Here is a 17,227-nt window from a genome sequence, read left to right on the forward strand (position 1 = left end):
AGAACTGCTTTTGCTGCATCCCATAGGTTTTGGGTCATCGTGTCTCCATTGTCATTTGTTTCTAGGTATTTTTTGATTTCCTGTTTGATTTCTTCAGTGATCACTTCGTTATTAAGTAGTGTATTGTTTAGCCTCCATGTGTTTGTATTTTTTACAGATCTTTTCCTGTAATTGATATCTAGTCTCATAGCGTTGTGGTCGGAAAAGATACTTGATACAATTCCAATTTTCTTAAATTTACCAAGCCTTGATTTGTGACCGAAGATATGATCTATCCTGGAGAATGTTCCATGAGCACTTGAGAAAAACGTGTATTCTGTTGTTTTTGGATGGAATGTCCTATAAATATCAGTTAAGTCCATTTTGTTTAATGTTTCATTTAAAGCTTGTTTCCTTGTTGATTTTCATTTTGGATGATCTGTCCATTGGTGAAAGTGGGGTGTTAAAGTCCCCTACTATGACTGTCGATTTCCCCATTTATGGCTGTTAGTATTTGCCTTATGTATTGAGGTGCTCCTATGTTGGGTGCATAAATATTTACAATTGTTATTGTTCCAGTTGTTACAATTCTTGGATCGATCCCTTGATCATTCTGTAGTGTCCTTCTTTGTCTCTTGTAATAGTCTTTATTTTAAAGTCTGTTTTGTCTGATATGAGAATTGCTACTCCAGCTTTCTTTTGGTTTCCGTTTGCATGGAATATCTTTTTCCATCCCCTTACTTTCAGTCTGTATGTGTCTCTAGGTCTGAAGTGGGTCTCTTGTAGACTATATATATATATGGGTCTTGTTTTTGTATCCATTCTGCCAATCTGTGTCTTTTGGTGGGAGCATTTAGTCCATTTACATTTAAGGTAATTATCGATATGTATGTTCCTATTCCCATTTTCTTAATTGTTTTGGGTTCGTGATTGTAGGTCTTTTCCTTCTCTTGTGTTTCTTGCCTAGAGAAGTTCCTTCAGCATTTGTTGTAAAGCTGGTTTGGTGGTGCTGAACTCTCTCAGCTTTTGCTTGTCTGTAAAGGTTTTAATTTCTCTGTTGAATCTGAATGAGATCCTTGCTGGGTAGAGTAATCTTGGTTGCAGATTTTTCTCTTTCATCACTTTAAATATGTCCTGCCAGTCCCTTCTGGCTTGCAGAGTTTCTGCTGAAAGATCAGCTGTTAACCTTATGGGGATTCCCTTGTGTGTTATTTGTTGTTTTACCCTTGCTGCTTTTTTTTTTTGTGTGTGTGGTATGCGGGCCTCTCACTGTTGTGGCCTCTCCCGTTGCGGAGCACAGGCTCCGGACACACAGGCTCAGTGGCCATGGCTCACGGGCCCAGCCGCTCCATGGCATGCGGGATCTTCCCGGACCAGGGCATGAACCCATGTCCCCTGCATCGGCAGGCGGACTCTCAACCACTGCGCCACCAGGGAAGCCCCCCTTGCTGCTTTTAATATGTTTTCTTTGTGTTTAATTTTTGACAGTTTGATTAATATGTGTCTTGGTGTGATTCTCCTTGGATTTATCCTGTATGGGACTCTCTGTGCTTCCTGGACTTGATTAACTATTTCCTTTTCCATATTAGGGAAGTTTTCTCTTCAAATATTTTCTCAGTCCCTTTCTTTTTCTCTTCTTCTTCTGGAACCCCTATAATTCGAATGTTGGTGCATTTAATGATTTAATGTTGTCCCAGAGGTCTCTGAGACTGTCCTCAGTTCTTTTCATTCTTTTTTCTTTATTCTGCTGTGCAGTAGTTATTTCCACTATTTTGTCTTACAGGTCACTTATCCGTTCTTCTGCCTCAGTTATTCTGCTATTGATCCCATCTAGAGTATTTTTCATTTCATTTATTGTGTTGTTCATCGTTGTTTGTTTCATCTTTAGTTCTTCTAGGTCCTTGTTAAATGTTTCTTGCATTTTGTCCATTCTATTTCCACGATTTTGGATCATCTTTACTATCATTATTCTGAATTCTTTTTCAGGTAGACTACCTATTTCCTCTTTATTTGTTAGGTCTGGTGGGTTTTTATCTTGCTCCTTTATCTGCTGTGTGTTTTTCTGTCTTCTCATTTTGCTTATCTTACTGTGTTTGGAGTCGTCTTTTTGCAGGCTGCAGGTTCGTAGTTCCCATTGTTTTTGGTGTCTGTCCCCAGTGGCTGAGGTTGGTTCAGTGGGTTGTGTTGGCTTCCTGTTGGAGGGGACTAGTGCCTGTGTTCTGGTGGATGAGGCTGGATCTTGTCTTTCTGGTGGGCAGGTCCACGTCTGGTGGTGTGTTTTGGGGTGTCTTTGGACTTATTATGATTTTAGGCAGCCTCTCAGCTAATGGGTGGGGTTGTGTTCCTGTCTTGCTAGTTGTTTGGCATAGGGTGTCCAGCACTGTAGTTTGCTGGTCGTTGAGTGAAGCTGGGTGCTGGTGTCGAGATGGAGATCTCTGGGGATTTTCGCCATTTGATATTATGTGGAGCTGGGAGGTCTCTTGTGGACCAGTGTCCTGAAGTTGGCTCTCCAACCTCAGAGGCACAGCACTGACCCCTGGCTGCAGCACCAAGAGCCTTTCATCCACACGGCTGAGAATAAAAGGGAGAAAAAGTAGAAAGAAATAATTAGAAGAAAGAAAGAAGGAAAAGGAAGGAAGGAAGATGGAAAGAAGGAACGAGAGAGGGAGGGAGGAAGGAGGGAAGGAAGCAAAAAAAGAAAGAACGATTAAAGTGAAAAAAAATTAAGTAAGAAAATATAAAAAAGTTATTAAAATAAAAATTATTAAGAAAAAAATTTTAAAAAACGGATGGATAGAATCCTAGGACAAATGGTGGAAGCAAAGCTATACAGAGAAAATCTTACACAGAAGCATACATACTCACAAAAAGAGGAAAATGGGAAAAAAGCATAAATCTTGCTCTCAAAGTCCACCTCCTCAATTTGGGATGATTCATTGTCTAAAGGAGGGAGGGAGGGAGGGGGGGAAGGAAGGAAAGGAAGGAAGGAAGGAAGGAAGAAGATAAAGTAAAATAAAGTTATTAAAATAAAAATTATTAAGAAAAAAAAATTTTTTTAAAACAAATAAATACGGATGGATAGAACCCTAGGACAAATGGTGGAAGCAAAGCTATACAGACAAAATCTCAGACAGAAGCATACACATACACAGAAAAAGAGGAAAAGGGGAAAAAATCATAAATCTTGCTCTCAAAGTCCACCTCCTCAATTTGGGATGATTCGTGTCTATTCATGTATTCCACAGATGCAGAGTACATCAAGTTGATTGTGGAGCTTTAATCCGCTGCTTCTGAGGCTGCTGGGAGAGATTTCCCTTTCTTTTCTTTGTTCTCACAGCTCCCAGGGGCTCAGTTTTGGATTTGGCCACGCCTCTGCGTGTAGGAGGGCGTCTATTCTTCGCTCAGACAGGACCGGGTAAAAGGAGCAGCTGCTTTGGGGACTCTGGCTCACTCAGGCCGGGGGGAGGGAGGGGCATGGAGTGCTGGGCAAGCCTGCGGCGGCAGACGCTGGCATGATGTTGCACCAGCGTGAGGCGCACCGTGCATTCTCCCGGGGAAGTTGTCCCTGGATCCCGGGACCCTGGCAGTGGCGGGCTGCACAGGCTCCCTGGAAGCGGGGTGTAGATAGTGACCTGTGCTCGCACACAGGCTTCTTGGTGGCGACAGCAGCAGCCTTAGCGTCTCATGCCCGTCTCTGGGGTCCGCGCTTATAGCCGCGGCTCGCGCCCGTCTCTGGAGCTCCTTTAAGCAGCGCTCTTAATCCCCTCTCCTCACTCACCAGGAAACAAAGAGGGAAGAAAAAGTCTCTTGCCTCTTCGGCCGGTCCAGACTTTTCCCCGGACTCCCTCCCGGCTAGCCACTAGCCGTGGTGCACTAACCCCCTGCAGGCTGTGTTCACGCCGCCAGCCCCAGTCCTCTCCCTGCGCTCCGACCGAAGCCTGAGCCTCAGCTCCCAGCCCTGCCCGCCTCGGCGGGTGAGCAGACAAGCCTCTCGGGCTGGTAAGTAAGTGCTGGTCGGCACCGATCCTCTGTGCAGGAATTTCTCCGCCTTGCCCTCTGCATCCCTATTGATGTGCTCTCCTCCGCGGCTCCGAAGCTTTCCCCCTCTGCCACCTGCAGTCTCCGCCCACGAAGGGGCTTCCTAGTGTGTGGAAACCTTTCCTCCTTCACAGCTTCCTCCCACTGGTGCAGGTCCCGTCCCTATTCTTTTGTCTGTTTTTTCTTTTGCCCTATGCAGGTACGTGGGGAGTTTATTGCCTTTTGGGAGGTCTGAGGTCTTCTGTCAGTGTTCAGTAGGTGTTCTGTAGGAGTTGTTCCACGTGTAGATGTATTTCTGGTGTATCTGTGGGGAGGAAGGTGATCTCCACGTCTTACTCTTCCACCATCTTCCTCTCATCCCTAAGTTGTTTTAATACTTAATAGACAGTTAATAGACAATACCGTTTTTGTATTCTCATGTTTTTTTATAGATTGTTTTACTTTAGCTATAGAATTATTTTTTTTTTTTTAAGATTAACAACCAGAAAACACACAGTAAATTATTAGAAGCATCATTCATTAGAAGCATCGTCCATCAACCTGAAGAAAAAAGTTATGTGATTTTCATTTCAGGAAGGTAAGTGGCCTATACTATTACAGTTCAGTGCCTTCAAAGATAGTTGGTCAGTATGCCAAATATACTTAATATATTGAGAGAAATGTAACTTTTTTTGACAAGATTATATGTTTACATAATAAAATGGGGCAGTTAGTGAAAAGTTTCTTTTTGTCACACATCTCACACTTGGTCCCGTAGTTCTCTTTCCCAGAAGTCTTCACTATTACTAGTTTCTTGTGTATCCTTCCATACCTTTTGTGTGCCTAAACAAGCATATGTTTCTATATCTTTCCTTCCTCCCACTGTCTCCCTGTTTTTCTTTTTACACAAAGGGAAGTACACCCTGTTATGCACCTTGCATTATTTGGCTTAACAGTGTTTCTCGGTTCTAGGTCCATATCAGTTACTTACAGTTCTATTTTTTAGACAGATTTATTAAAGCATAATTTATGTATAATAAAGTGCACCCTTTTAAAGTGTACAATTTGGTGGATTTTGACAGATTTACACACTCTTGGAACCACCATCATAATCAAGATAGAGATCATTTCCATTACCTCCAAAAGTCTATCTCTCCCTCCACTCCTGACCCCAGGCAGTGACTCATCTGCTTTCTGTTACTGTAGATAAGTTTGCCTTTTCTAGAATTTCCAAAAAGTAGAATCATAGTTTGTATAGTCTTTGTGTCTATCTAGCCTTTTTCGTTCAGCATCATGATTGTGAAGTTCGTTCATGTGGTTCCAGTAGTTTGTTGCCTTTGATTGCAGAGTGTTCTGTTATATTGACATACCACATTTTTGTTTATCCATTCAGCCGACTTTTGGGTTGTTTTCAGATTTTGGTTATTGTACATAAAGCTGCTTTTAAGATTTTTGGACAAGTTTTTATGTGGAATGAACAGTATTCCTTCCTAAAAAAATCTTTGTTTACCTCAGAATCTCAAAGATTTTTGCCTTTTTTTTTCTTTTAGAGTTTTTTATAGTTTTACATTATGTCTGTGATCAGTCTCAACTTAGTTTTGTGTGTTGTGTGAGGTGTTGTTTTTTTTTTTTTCTACTTGGATATCCAGTAGTTCCAACACTGTTTTTTTCAGACGTTTCTTTCAACTGACCATAAATGTATGGGTCTGTTTCTGGATTTTCTTCCATTGATCTCTGTGTCCCTTTGTCTTGATTACTGTAGCTTTTTAGTAAGTCTTGAAATCAGATAGTGTATTTCAAGTTTTTTTTAAAAGGGCTTTGACTATTGTATGTGGATTTTTTTTTTTGCTTTTTCACATAAGTTTTAAAATCAGCTTGTCAGTTTCTGTATAAAAAGCCTGTGGGAATTTTGCCTGGAATTGAGTTGAAACTCATCTCTGCTTTGACTTGATTGCATGATATAGTATGAGTGTATCATTAATTATAAAGTAGTTTATAATGATGGATGTTGTGGATTTTCAGTCTGTTGATCCAGTGTTCCAGTGAATTTTGTATTTACTTGTGTCTGTGCACTCGTGCAAGTATATCTGTAATATAAAGTCTTGAAAATGAAATTGTTTGATATTTAGCATTTATAATATAATATTGATTGATATTGACAAATTGTCCTGCATAGACATTGAATCACCTGCAGTAATATGAGAGTAACCTGTCACAAATCCTTGCTAAGACGGTGTTGTTAAACTTCTTGAACTTTTGCCAGTCCGATAGGTAAAAAATGGTATTTTGATTTGGTTCTAATTTGTTATTCTGTTATTATTTCACCAGCCATCTGTGGTTTACTTCCGGTGAATATATTATGGTGATAAGCTTATGCTGTTTCTTGCCAGTATTTTTCCCCCAGTTTTATCCCTCAAACTTGACTTCTGAATTTTGTGACAAGGCTTGAAAGCCTTTCCCACTCAAGACAAATACTAAAATTCTCCCAAGTTTTAATCTGTTTTTTATGGGGGGGGGTTGTTTTATTTTTATTATTTTTGGTCACACCGTGCAGTTCCCCAACTGGGGATTGAACCCGCGCCCTCGTCAGTGAAAGCGCAGAGTCCTAATCACTGGACCACCAGGGAATTCCCATGACAAACTTTTCAAAATCTTTTTTTATCCATTGTGCTAGATGCTTTGACCCTTTTAATTTGGACACTCATGTCTTTTAATTATAGGAAAATTTCTTGAATTCTTGGTTTTTTTCAGTGCTTTTTCTCTGTTTTCTAAAACCAGAATTACTGGACTGTTCTGCATGGCTGGTCCTTTTTCTTCTCTTTTGTCTCCTATTTGCCACCTTGCTGTTTTTGTTCTGCTTTATAGGAGATCTCCTTACCTTTATATTCTATTGCTTCTATTGACTTTTTAATTTCTTTAATATTAGTTTTAATTTTCAAGAGTTCCTTTTTGTACTGTGAATGTTCTTATGTATTTGTTTCATGAATGAATTAACTTATTTTTAGTTTTTGTCTGTGCATTGTTTTTTTCTTCCAAGTTACTTCCTCCCTTTTTTTTTTTAAGGGTCTCCTCTTGTATGTGGTGATTTCTGGTTTTGCTCGTGGTTACAAGTGAGACACTAAAAACTAATTGGAAACTGTTTGGATGGTGGGTAGTCTCCTGCTGGTAGGGTGTGAGTGAGTGAGTGTGTGTATGTCTGTGATTAATGACTGTGGGCCCTATCAGTATTTTTTAGGTCTTTTCTCTAGTTTTGTCAAATTCATTAGAAAATTATCTTTTAGTCTCCTTCCTAGAAGGCATAGGCTAGGCTGCTGTCCTCTGGGAGTCTCTGAGTAGGCAAAGAGGGTTTGGGGTGGAAGGACTGGGTTTCAGTAATCAGTATGTGTACTGCTACTTACTCCCTCTGTTGTCAGTATGGTACTTCCTCCCTCAGCTGTGACTGTTGAGCCCACAGACCAAAGACCTTTTGTTTTACTCCTTCCAAAAATTTATACCAGTCTTTAGGGAGTGATGCAGGGGTAGTCTTCTGGGTGGTAGTGATTGGAAAGGCTGTGTGGCAGTCTTTCCCCTTTTGTGAGTCCCATTTTCCTCCCCATATCCCATCTCCTGGTACTGCCAATTTCTGCTTCTTGAGGGATTCTGTGGTTTACGTAGAGCTGCTTCTCACTTGGCTTTCCTCTGTTTCTAGTTTAAGATCAGGTTTTTTTTGAGTCTGGAGGTTAGTTATTTGTCCTTCTTTGTAGCTTCTGTACGTTTAATTTTTATCATCTACACTTTTGTTCTTCATCCTTTGAGTTTATGGTTTTGTCTTGCTTCATTTTAATCTGTTGCTTTTTTTTTTTAGTGGGTATTACGTGAGAGTAGAGGTAAATGTGTGTGTTTAAATCTGCCTTTTTTACTGTGTGTCACTGTTTTTCTATGAATATAGTTATTTATGTGTACTGTTTTTCCTCAAAATAGGATTTTACTAGCTTAATATGTCTATATTATGAATTGTTTTTTGTATTTTAAAACTTTTTTAAAAACATAAAATGGATTTCATCAATGAAATAGAAACGTTATATTTCATTGGATGCATGTACCATAGTTTACTTCAGGTTAGAAATACTAAAATTAAGTGCTATGTGTAAACTGAACTCTGAAGCCTAATGGTAGGATAGGATAAAATTATGGAGTATAGATTAACATGTTGGTTAATAGATTTGATGAGATGTAAATGAATGATTACATCTTTGTACCTTTTAAACATTTTAAAATATTTTACTTTTAGGTGCTGTGTAATGTGTTGAAAGGAAATTATAAGGAATGATTTTGTCAAATTTTTATGAGTTATGGTGGCTGAAAGATCAATTCTTTCTTGTGGGAAAGGAAATGTAAGTAACCTCAAGGAATAGATTGATTTTCAACTATTCTATGCTTACATGAGACAGGTTTTCCATTATTTATAAGACTGTGCTTGGGATACTTTTTTCTGTTAGCCTTAAGTATACAGACTAAATAATTCAAAAAGAGAAGTTAGAGTTTATGTAAGTCATGGTTATTTCTGTATAGTATCAGCATTGCTAAATTTCTTGAATTGTACAAAATTTAATTTTTATTTTTTTATTTTTCCAGAAATGGCAGCACAAAAGGAAATCTATATTAATAGACTGTTTTATTAAATGGAAGTGGTTATATAAGAACTTTAAACGAACAGACTCAACAAACAAGGAAAGAAACGTGTTAACTGTAAGACATGTTTCCAATGAATCAAAGTCCAATAACTGTAGACTTCAGAAGAAAAAAGTTTTCAAAAACTTTGTCAAAACAGACAGGTCAGTGATAAATAACTCCTCCAGTAATAGGGCTAGGCCTGAAAACTGATATTAATTGAATAAAATTAACAAAGTAGATCAAACTTGAATTAAAATTTTTTCATAAAAAGTTCTGAAAATATCAGATTAGATTTAAATTTTCCTCAAATTTCTATTGCCTCATCCAAAGTAAAGCAAATATCTTTCAGCCTTCATGCCAGCTTTTCTCATGTCATAAGGATGACAGAAATCTTAGCAAACTAGTATTTTTGTTGAAAATGTATATCAGTTTCAGTTGATTTTTAAGACCTGCTGCTCAGTAATAATACTAGACATTCAACATTTACAACTACCAGGACACAAAATCTCAAAAACTACTCAGAAAAGGAGGACCTTACTCAGGAATGATGTCCATTCAGGAGAAATCAAAAGAAAATTCCTCCAGTGTTATTAAAAAGAGTGAAGATAAGAATCTAGAAACACAAATTCAAGGTTCTCAAAAGAATCTAGTAAAAAAATCAGGTCCAAAGGAAGCTATAAAATCACTGGTTAAATCTTCCAATGAAAGTAAAGTCAATCAGCCTGATGAATTAGGAACATGCATGAGCACAAGGTCAGCATCCAGTGATAAAAAAGCTAGTAAACCTATTAATAAAAATATGGTGACTGTAAAGGGACATTCACAACAAGAATCTACAAAGCAGAAGAAATTATCTCAGAAAAAGTCAGTGCACAAAACCCCTAAATCAAATGAACAGCTTAATCGGAGATCACAAAGACTACAACAGTTAACAGAGGTTTCAACAAGGTCTCTGCGTAATAGAGACATTCAGGGTCAAGTTCAAGCAGTTAAACAGAGTTTGCCACCAACAAAAAAAGAGCACCGTAGCAATACTAAGAGTAAATCTAATAAAGTTAAAACAAATCAGAAGCATGTGAAAAGAAAAGTGCTGGAAATAAAGTCTGATTCTAAAGAGGATGAAAATTCTGTAACTAACGAAGTAATAAATTCCCCAAAAGGAAAAAAACGCAAAGTAGAGCATCCGGCAGCTTATACTTGTAGTTCTCAGTGCATAAAAGTATCTGAAAAGTGTCTTCAGAAGAATACTAGAAAAGAGGAAACAAAATCTGTGCCTGTAACTTCTTCTGAGATAAAAAGATCAAAAATGGCTACTTCAGTGGTCTCTAAAAAGAATGAGATGAAGAAGTCAGTTCATACACAAGTGAATACTAGTGCAAAATCCCAAAAAAGTCCACAGCCATCAGTGCCTGAACAAAGTATAGATAATGAGCTGGAGCAAGCAGGAAAGAGCAAACGAGGGAGCATTCTCCAGCTCTGTGAAGAAATTGCTGGTGAAATTGAGTCAGATACTGTAGAGGTAAGAAAGGAATCTTCACAAGTGGAAATTGTAAAGGAGGAGAAGCCTACAGAAATAAAATTGGAAGAGACTGATACTGAAAGACAAATTCTTCATCAGAAGGAAACAAGTCAGGATGTTCAGTGTAATCGTTTCTTCCCCAGTAGAAAAACAAAGCCTGTGAAATGTATTCTAAATGGAATAAACAACTCAACTAAAAAGAACTCCAACTGGACTAAAATTAAGCTCTCAAAATTTAACTCTGTGCAGCAGAATAAATTAGACTCTCAATTTCCCCCTAAATTGTGCTTATTACGACCCAGTTTTTCACTGCCTGCGTTAGAAATGCATCATCCAGTGACTCAAAGTACATTTTTAGGGTCAAAACCACATGATGGTAAAAATAAAGCTTGCCAGCAGGAAGAAATGAAAGAAATTAATTCTGAAGAAGTTAAACTTAATGATATTACAGTTGACATTAATAAAACCCCCAAAAAGCCTCCTGAAAATTGTTGTTTGAGTAATCAGATAAAACCACCTCCTGATCAGCCATTGGATAACCAGAAGAAAGATTCTTTTGAATCAACGCCAGATAAGGTAATGTATTTTCATCATGTACATAGAGGTGTCTGAGTACTTTCTGATAAGATTTAAGTGTTTACAACATATTTTAACTTAAGAATTAAGTTGTAAAATGTTAAGGAATTCTATTTTATTAACCCAATCTTGTAGTGAGTGATAGAACTTACGCCTTTAGATGTCTCATTTACATGAATGCTTGTCATTGTTTCCTTATTTTCACCCTTCATTTTAATTTTATGTGAAGCATAAACCTGTTGAAGTCTAGCTTTTCTTTTTCCTTTAACACACTGATTTGTTTCCTTTTTCTATTAATTGTAACCACAGAAACTATGTTTCATAGTGAGTGACTAAAATGTAGAACTTGAAGTTTGGCCCAATTCTGACCAGTTGTTAAAATTAATTTCAGCTGGCACAAATCAACTTTCCGCACCTGATAAAATTTAAAGATTAAACATTTCTAATAGTAGAGATGCCTTTTGGTTTGACTTGTGTGGCCATTTTAAAAATTGGCAAATAAAATGTCTGAAAGATGTAAATAATTCAAACCTCAGGCTAAGAATAAAATTGTAGTGGCCAAGAATTTTTAAAATGGAAAAGTAAATTGAAAAACAATCTAAATAGCTGGAAGAAACTTGAATGATTATCTGAGAAGTAGTTTTGAAACCTTGTAAAAGCAGCTGAGCCCATTTCTTTCCAAATTAAATCATAGGTAAAATACCAATATATAAAAGCAATAGGCAGAAATTTTATGTGTGTCAAACTTTAGTGCTGTATAATACTGATTTTTAGAACTCCACCAATTTGTTTTAGTTATTTAATTTTATAATGAGAAAGCTGAGAGCAATAGAGGAATGTGGGTTAGGTCACATGTTTGGTTGTGCAAATAGATTTGAATTCAGGTGTTCTGATTCTCAGCCCATCATTCTTTCTACAGTGAGATACTCTGAATATTAGAAGATCATTTGAGAAAAAAATCGTGGGTAGAGAAGAAAGTCAAGTCACCTCAAAGTTTTAGGAGTGATTTAAAGTTCTCTTTTGAGGCATTTGGGTCTAGAAGCAAATTTGAGTAAGGAGTCAGGGCTTGTGTCAGAAGCCCCGAAAATAGATTATTGGCTACTCTCGTGGACTAAAATGGAAAGAACTTAAAGGGAACAGATACAGTGTGGTACTCTTAGATTTTATTTTCTGTGCAAACGTGAATGAAAGCATCAATTAGAAGACAATTATTCAAATAGTGATAGTAATTAAAGTAAGTAGTGAGTGGTAGAATGAATAATAAGTGTGGCCTCTTGCAGACACAGGGTGGCTTTCTCTTCAGGGTGTGCTTTTGTCAAAAATTGACAGCTACGCTCCAGGTGTAGTTGCAGAGTAGATCTTTTAACTCCTTGCTGCATAAGTGCCTGTCAAAACTCAGAAGGCAGATAGTTTATGGGGAATATATTGAGAAATAAGAAATCCATTCCTTTGGACTAACTACTAGAATAGAGATATTTAGTTAGACTACATTATTTTGATCTTCTATAATGCTGCTTTTACTGAGATGTGCTTTGGATTTATGCAACACCTCTATCTTGAGGAATGTTACGAAAAACAGTCCTATGAAACTTGTGTTAAAATTTTTATTTACGTACAAATTTACATGAGAAGTCTTGAGTTTCAAACGTTTAGAATACTAGAGAGACCAATATTATACCAGTGACTACCACCCAAATTTGACAAAAATTAACATTTTATTGACTTCAGGTTTTTTAAAATAAGAAAAGTACATTACAGATATAAAGACCATACTTCACTCTACTTTCCATTCACCTCTCTCCCCAGAGTTAAATATGCTTCTAAAGGTATGAATATTTTATGTTTTCATTTTTGATTTCACTGTGTATGTATATATATCTATTATAAAGAATACTTAACATTGTTTGTATTTTAAACGTTTACATACATGCTAACATGGTTTGTATGTGTATATTCTATATATACATATTTTTTTCAACTGATTTTGTGCAATCAGCACATTTGATATTTATTAATACATGGGTATTTTAATAGTTGTAAAGGAATATACCACAGTTTATTTATGTTTTCCTCTGTTAAAGCACTTTTAGGTTGTTGCCAACTTTTTCACTGATACCAACAATGTGATTACTATCACAGAGTGGTCAGGAGATGTGGTGGTGACCACATCATTTCAAGACATATTTGATTGCCTGCTGCATCCGAGACACTGTGCTAATAAGGCTACAGAAGATGATGTTTCCTGCCTTTAAGGAATTTACATTGCACTAGTCACTTAGAAATTTCTCTTCTTCCCATGAACGCTAAGATGTTTTAGTTCAGCCATCATAGTAGCTTTTGTTTAGTGAACACTGCCTCTTTGTTAGGCAGAGGAGAGCTTCATATAATTGTCACCACATTCTACAGCATGACTTCTGTTATTATCCATATATTACAGGTAAGGAGAGTGAAGCTTAGAGATTTAAGTGAGGCTTAGAGATCCCTGTAAGTGATGGAGTCAGGCTTTGAACTGCGATTGGCTGGCTTCAGAATCTAGATTTATACTTGGGGAAATAGGAGAATGTAAGAAACAATCCTTAAATCATTTGAAAACTTTTTCTGTGGCTGCTTGTAATTTTGCTCTTTTTATTATGTGGTGTCAGTCTCAGCAGTACTGAAAAATGATGATGGTTGATAAGGCTGAGCATATGATAGCCCTTCTCTGAAAATTTTGGCCTGAATTTAAATTATTTGGATTTTATGAATTTTAAAGCTCAATTATTTTATGATTTGTTTTTTAAACTAGTAATTTACTAACTTCCTAATGGAGATTAAGTAGTAACATGTAATTGTTCTTACTGTTTTTAATTTTTCTGCTTTTTAATGACAAATATAATGTTCATTTTTCAAAAATGTAATGTTCACAAATGTTACATGTTCTTTGTAACAATCACAATATAGATAGATACGCACACATACATACACATAGAAAGTTAATTGTTCACCTCCTCATTTCCATTTCTTTGAGACAGCTAATGTTGATAGAGTTTCTAGTATTTTCCTTCGGTAGTTATTGAGTATCTGCTTTGACAGAGTTCTGATTTAGGGGCTCTTGGGAATACAAAGATAAATATAATAATAATAGTCTTTGCTCTTAAGAGTTATAGGAGATTAATAAAAAACAAATAACTAATTCAAAATAGGAAGTGATAAGGGCATGAAAGACAGAGATGAAGTAGATGGAAAATTTGGGGAAAGGGGATGGGAAAACTTGGAGGAGACTTCATGGGAGAGGTTAATATTTAAGTAATGACTTGAGTTTATACAGGGGGTAAGGTGTTCTAGATCAGCACTATCCAGTAGAAATATAATGTGAGCCACATAAATCATTTAAAAATTTCCGGTAGCCACATTAAAAAAAAAAGAAATTGGTAAAATTAATAGATTTTATTTAACTTGTCATATAAAATACTATTATTTCAATGTGTCATGAATTTTAAAACTTGAGTTGTTTTACTTTTTTGTACTAACACCTCAAAATCTGGTGTGTGATTTACATTTGTAATAAATCAGTCATACTAACCACATTTTAAGTGCTCAGTAGTGAGATGTTACAGTGGCTATTAATGGACAGTGAGGTTTAGGTAGATGAAACTCAGAAAAAGTATAGAGCCAGGCAAATATGAAATATATCTGTTGGAGAGGCAAATTTTTCGATCTAGTGTGAAGAGGAATAATAGAAGTTGATGCTGAGAAGGGTAGCTTGTAGGGAGATCATAAAGAGACTTTTAAGGCATATCTGTGTGAATTACTCCATATATTATCTTAAATTTTCTTAGTATAGTGCTAAAATTCATTGAAAGTATTGGGATAAGACCCAAAGGTTGATGTAAAAGCAAATATTAACGTTTTGAATTATATGTGCTTAGAATTGCAGCCTATGTTTGGAATCTAAGCTTGAAAACAATCCAGTGGAAAATACCACTACTACTGTTTCAACTCTGCTCAGTCAAGCAAAAATTGATACAGGGGAGAGTAAATTTCCAGGTAATACTTTGAAAATATTGTTTGGATTTCACAGTGGTCAGACATATTTTTGTCAGCATAACAGTAAACTATATCCACTATCAAATAAGCCTGTTAAATCCTTCTTTTAACCATTATGTTTTTCTGATGTGTGATTATCACCATTCTTTGAAGGGGGAGAATTGCTTCTGTTGATTGGCTTGTTTACAATACTTAAGATGATTCTTTGATTCCCTACCAAAAATTCTTTTGTTTTTCAGTCTTTTGTTTGTGGACTTACTTTCTGGAGAAGTGTTACTTAATGAATTGCTTAAATTAGTGGTAGCAGTTTATTTCTCAAGTATAAATGACTGTGCTTTACCACTTCAGGTTCTTATTTTTAACCCTTAATTACTCAGTTTTCCATCTTAGTAATTCTATCTTTGAATTAAGAATTGAATCAGTTGCTGCAGTTTGTCCACTTATACCAAAAAAAAACTTTATTTTTGTAACCTTATGAAAATTTTGGGGGGAATTCCCTGGCGGTCCAGTGGTTAGGACTCGGCAGTTTCATTGCCGGGATCCAAGTTCAGCCCCTGGTCGGGGAACTAAGGTCCCGCAAGCTGTGTGATGTGGCCAGAAAAAAAAAAAAAAAAAAAAATTGGGCAAGTATTATTTGAACTCTTGGATGGGGATTAGTTCACCTTTATCAGATGAAGCACCAGGAAAAAACAGAATAGAAATTCCTAATTTCTGTTGTTTCTCTCTGGTAAAGGAAAGATACACTTGGAGCAAAATATTGAGTTCAGATAATTGCTTCCATTGCATGTCATTTAACCTTTTCTCTTAGTGGGGGAAGGGGAAGTATACTATGAACACAAGAAATGCATTTATTCATTAGAAAATAAATTGATTATTGCATTATTTGATTAATAATATGATTAAAACTCCAGAGACTACAGGGTTTTTTTTGTTTGGGTTTGGTTTTTTTATAAATTTATTTATTTATATTTTATTTTTGACTGTGTTGAGTCTTCATTGCTGTGCGCGGACTTTCTCTAGTTGCAATGAGCAGGGGCTGCTTTTCTTTGCGGTGCTTGGGCTTCTCATTGCAGTGGCTTCTCTTGTTGTGGAGCACGGGTTCTAGGCTCACGGGCTTCAGTAGTTGCGGCTCACGGGCTCTAGAATGCAGGCTTAGTAGTTGTGGCGCACGTGCTTAGTTGCTCCGTGGCATGTGGGGTCTTCCTGGACCAGAGATCGAACCCGTGTCTCCTGCATTGGCAGACAGATTCTTAACCACTGTGCCACCAGGGAAGTCCTACAGGGTTTTTTAAACATGTTTTCATTTATTTCCATTTAGAGATTGTATAATTATGCAAGCATTTAAACAGTTTCCTTTATTGTTCAGTGCTAGTAATTATTGGTGAAACTAGAGACAAACTTGATCTACCATTAGATCTCTTTGCAGCTCTGTAGAGCCTTTTTGCCTCTTCTCTGAAGAGTAATTTCTAGGAAGGGGCTCTAATTTTATCAAATGGTGTTTATTAAAAATAAAGCATTTAGTGCACTGAGGTTTTGTCTTTATTATAATTTTTAACCATTAGGTGGAGAGCTAATACAAAGGCTTAGTACATAACCCATCTTTTGATTAAATCACAGGTTCAGCTCCCAAACAGCACAATATACTCACTAACCAAACATCTAAGACCAGTGATAACAGGTAAGGTATTAGTTTAATATAAGTATAAATCTGAGAACTTAAGGATTTTATACCTGTAAGTTTTGAGTTTGGGGTTTTTTTCCCCTGAAAGGTTGTGCTAGTAACCCTCAGTTTTTCACATAGAGGTGATACAAGTTCTCTTTTCATTTTAGTTTTTTCTGTGTCTGTACATACTATTTTGTAGCTTTTATTTTTTTACTTAATGTGTTATGTTATGTTATGTTTTTTACTTAATGTTTCTACATTCCTTCCTCATTCTTTTAAATTCTGCAGTAGATATCATTGTGTGAATATTCCGTTGTTTAACAATTCTCTACTTTATAGAAACTTTGGTTGTTTCTAGTTTATTCCTATTAGAAAAAAAAAGTCCTGCAATAAACACATATATCTTTGTCCACTTATGTGACTATATCTAGGATAAATTCATAGCTATAGGACTTAACCTGCATTGCCAAATTTCCCTGCAAATTGGTTGTGTCTTATACTCCCAGCAACAGTGTTTGAGAATGCTCCTTTTTCCCCAAAACCCCCATGATATGAGTATTAGGAGCATGTAAAAGTGTTTTCAGTAGCGTAAAAGCTTTTTGTTGTCTTTAATTTCAAAATTAAATTAGTATGATTTTTTAGCTTTAGCTCATTACTGAAAATAGTATTTAGGACAAACTGTAGTGACTCAAATTGCTAAAACTATGAAATGTAAAACTTACTCATACTATAGTTAGTGCTGCAGTTTTTTGTTTATTTGATGCAAGTTAGTTGTTTCTTTGGGTTTCCTTCCC

At 36.5% G+C, this 17,227-nt stretch overlaps 1 protein-coding gene across 10 annotated transcripts in view; it reads left to right on the top strand.

Annotated features, from left to right (window-relative positions):
- The window catches only part of ESCO1 (establishment of sister chromatid cohesion N-acetyltransferase 1), a 77,835-nt gene that overhangs the window by 21,553 nt on the left and 39,055 nt on the right, over positions 1-17,227 (top strand). For 5 of the 10 annotated variants that reach the window (XR_004353136.1, XR_004353135.1, XM_032654280.1 and 2 more), the window contains exons 2-7: positions 3,761-3,978; positions 4,491-4,594; positions 8,267-8,369; positions 8,611-10,744; positions 14,653-14,770; positions 16,388-16,448. Coding sequence is in view for 8 of the 10 variants with exons in the window: in XM_032654280.1 (XP_032510171.1) it covers positions 9,194-10,744; positions 14,653-14,770; positions 16,388-16,448 (1,730 nt within the window). In the remaining 2 variants the exon portion in view is untranslated. Of the gene's footprint in view, positions 1-2,844; positions 10,745-14,652; positions 14,771-16,387; positions 16,449-17,227 lie in introns of those variants that run through there. The other 5 variants (XM_032654278.1, XM_032654282.1, XM_032654281.1 and 2 more) reach the window with 4 other exon arrangements.

This window comes from Phocoena sinus, chromosome 14 (assembly GCF_008692025.1).
Source record: "Phocoena sinus isolate mPhoSin1 chromosome 14, mPhoSin1.pri, whole genome shotgun sequence".
Taxonomy (NCBI): domain Eukaryota; kingdom Metazoa; phylum Chordata; class Mammalia; order Artiodactyla; family Phocoenidae; genus Phocoena; species Phocoena sinus.